Source organism: Phytophthora infestans, genomic scaffold (genome assembly GCF_000142945.1).
Source record: "Phytophthora infestans T30-4 supercont1.427 genomic scaffold, whole genome shotgun sequence".
In the NCBI taxonomy this organism is placed as follows: domain Eukaryota; phylum Oomycota; class Peronosporomycetes; order Peronosporales; family Peronosporaceae; genus Phytophthora; species Phytophthora infestans.
Genome location: NW_003303333.1, coordinates 51,782 through 54,955, shown reverse-complemented (window position 1 = coordinate 54,955; position 3,174 = coordinate 51,782). Strand labels below are relative to the sequence as shown.

Here is a 3,174-nt window from a genome sequence, read left to right as displayed (position 1 = left end):
ATGACTGTCGGGTTTCGGGCTACTATCTCTGCGTCTATTGCAAAGAGATTTGTGTCGTCAAAATCGACTTTGGACGAGGATAAAAATGACGCAATTATTCCTGAACAACCTCAAGCTAAGCTGTCGCGGAGGTCGCAGAGTTTGTGGATTCCCAAGTCACTTCTGTGCAAACGCTTCCACGTTAAGTGTGCCGGACCCACAGGATCTAGCGGAAAGGGTGATGAAGACGATAAAAAGCCAGACTTGTTTGATAAGGAGATTGTTCCGCATTTGATGGAATTTGCAGCCGATCGAGCTGCTCAACGGCAGTCAAAGGCTAGTGCAGGTGAGAGCTCGAAGTTTACAATAGCGGTCGAGTCCAATGTCGACGAGGACAGAGATCTACCTGCACTGCCAACAGTTGAAAAGGCTTCGACAGACTTGCTCAAATCCATTTTTGAACCTTCGGACGAGTCGGAACTTAGTGAGGATGACAGCGAAGACGAAAGTGACGATGAAGAACGCAATGAGGTGCAAAGTGAAGCGAAACAACGGGAAAATTCAGCTAGATCAACTTCGAAGACTTTATTGTTGACGCGTAACTCAGTTGAAGGTCAACGACGTCAATTGAGCTCAGAGGATTCGAGTTTATCCGGTGAAGAAGGAAAGAATGAGGATACGCGAGGCAGGAAGAGATCCGGGAGTGTTGACAATGTCTCCGTTCGAGAAGCTAAACGATGGAAAGAGGAAGAAAAGAAGAAGCGCAAAAAACATAAGAAACACCACAAACACCGCTCGTCGCGAGACGATAAGGACAAGAAAAAGGACAAAAAAGACCGAAAGTCGGATAAACATCGCTCGTCGCGGCACTCAAGGCGACGTCGAAGTCGGAGTGCGGAACGAAATTCTCGTAGTAGACGGCACTGATGTTCTCCAGTCGTATAAAGAGCTGGATAGTGAGTAGAAACAAAAATGAAAAAGCGATCACTGAAGATTCGAGTTGAGAATTGAGACTAATAGCACTTGCACAAGAAGCGAAGTCGACTGGAAGGCATGAGTATTAGTGACCTTTAGTTGCAACCGAAATGCATCAGGATTTGCAGTTGCAACCGGATATCCACGCCTTAAATTATGGGTTTAAAAACCGCCTTTAATCCAGTTTTTGGTTTCAGACGGATTCGGTATGATCCAGTATCACCGATATACATGTAATATATCGGTGATACTGGAAAAGACACATGAACTAAATATTATTTGGTTCATGTGTCTTTTCGCATATTTTAATGAGCTGAAAATGTGAAACTTCAGCCACAGTTTCAAATACATATTGCAACTGTCCACGAGAAAGAGAACCTGTTGCTGAAAAGTCGCGGTAACTCCGAATCCAGAAATTCTCAGAACCCAGTTCCTGATTCTTAGGGGTTCTGAGAAATTATCAGAACCGTGATTCTGGTTCGGTGGCGGCATTGTTATAAGCGTTTTACTAGTATATTCAATACTCGCTCAATCACATCGTAGCAAACACACTTATTGTCGTGAGCCGTTGGTGTGAGCTGGAGGATGGTATATAGAGCTCGAATCAGTAATCGTTCGGCTGAGGCTGCAAGGGCAGTTTTAATTTATCGCTCAGTGAGCGATCGCAGCTGAGAAAGCTCATAAGGGGGGTGTTCGCACTAACTCTAATTCCTTAACCATTTTGGTTTGCATCAGCAAGCTGTAAATCTTCTATTAATAGAACTTACTATCTGAGCTTCAACTAGTGTGCGCATCTACAGATACATGTAGATTAGAGTACGCGTAGGAATACGTAAAGTATGTGTGTACTAAAATTCGGAAACGTGTATCTTGCACTCAAAGCTCCTTCAACCAGGAAGGATTTCAGCTATGGATAAGATGTTGAAGGTGTCGACATGCTTCATCTATAAGTAGGTTATCTGAAGCGCGCTTGAGTATTGCGGGATAGCACATTTAAAGACGACTTTGTTCACTTATAGCGAGCTTCACCAAGATGTCTATACCATCTCCGAAGCGCCATTCTTCGATCTGCTCTGCCCAACACCCTACAGTACAAGTCTACCCTTCTTCCAGCGCCATCTTACGACAACGTGTTCATCAATGGTATCTCCGCCGTCCAGTTTCATTAACGCGATCGACACGATGTTATCCGCCAGAAGAACACCGTCCGCATAAGAAACGCCTCTTCCTCCAGACGACGGCTAATTTTCTGGACGCCATCTCAAAAGCTGATGCCGCTCATATCGACGCTGCAATTGCAGATCTGGTATTCCGTACTGGGATATCATTTCGAGTCATAGATTCAGAAGCCATGAAGAAAGTCATTCGACTTCTACGGCCATCCTACGTTGAAATCATGCCATCGGCGCGTTCGATTGCTGGAAAACATCTCAATTCGACCTACAACAAACTGTTGTCGCGTGTAAGAGAAGCCATTCGGTCAGCAAAGTGGTTCTCAATTGTCAGCGATGGGTGGTCAAACGACTCAAACGAGCATATCGTTAATTACGTCGTCATTGTTCCAGGCTTCAAGCCATTTTTCCTGAAATCAGTAAGCACAGGTGGAGTTGTGCAAGCCTCGAAGAACATAGCTGCCGGTATTTTGGAAGTGATAGAGGAATTTGGTCCAGATCGCTGTCTCTCGGTGGTCACTGACAACGCCCCCAACATGCGCGGAGCGTGGGCAATTATTGAGAAGAAATACCCAACGATCTTTGCCAATGGATGCGGTGCTCGTGTCTTAAATCTATTGATTAAAGACGTGTGTAAAATCCCTGAGTTCGCCGCTGTCCTTGCCGACTTAAACGTCCTGGTCAAGTTTTTCAACGACCACAAGTTGGTCGTCGCTGAGTTCAAGAGACTCCGTGACGTTTTGACTATTCAAAAAGGTCTCACTTTACCTTGCCCGACGAGGTGGTATACCCACTTCAATGCTTGTGAAAACCTGTACAAGGCGAAGCTGGCTGTTCGCAATCTTGCAGTGCCAGGCTGTGATCACATTCTCAAAGAAATACAGAACAAGGATGCCGTGAACACATTCCGACGGATTGCCAACTCGGGCGCATTCTGGCGCAAGCTGTTGCAGCTAAAAAGGTTACTCAGTTTTCCGTCGAAGCAGATTGGAAAGCTCGAAAAGGATGGAGGAGATCTCTTTCAAGTGTACTACTGCTTCATCCGTCT

General features: G+C 45.4%; 1 protein-coding gene across 1 annotated transcript; it reads left to right on the top strand.

Annotated features, from left to right (window-relative positions):
• Positions 1-200: 200 nt before the first annotated feature.
• PITG_21495 (uncharacterized protein) lies at positions 201-943 on the top strand (the record flags this gene model as incomplete). The annotated part of the gene is made up of 1 exon (XM_002894807.1): positions 201-943. One exon carries the CDS (start codon positions 692-694, stop codon positions 941-943), a length of 252 nt encoding a protein of 83 aa, XP_002894853.1.
• Between the last annotated feature and the right edge of the window lie 2,231 nt (positions 944-3,174).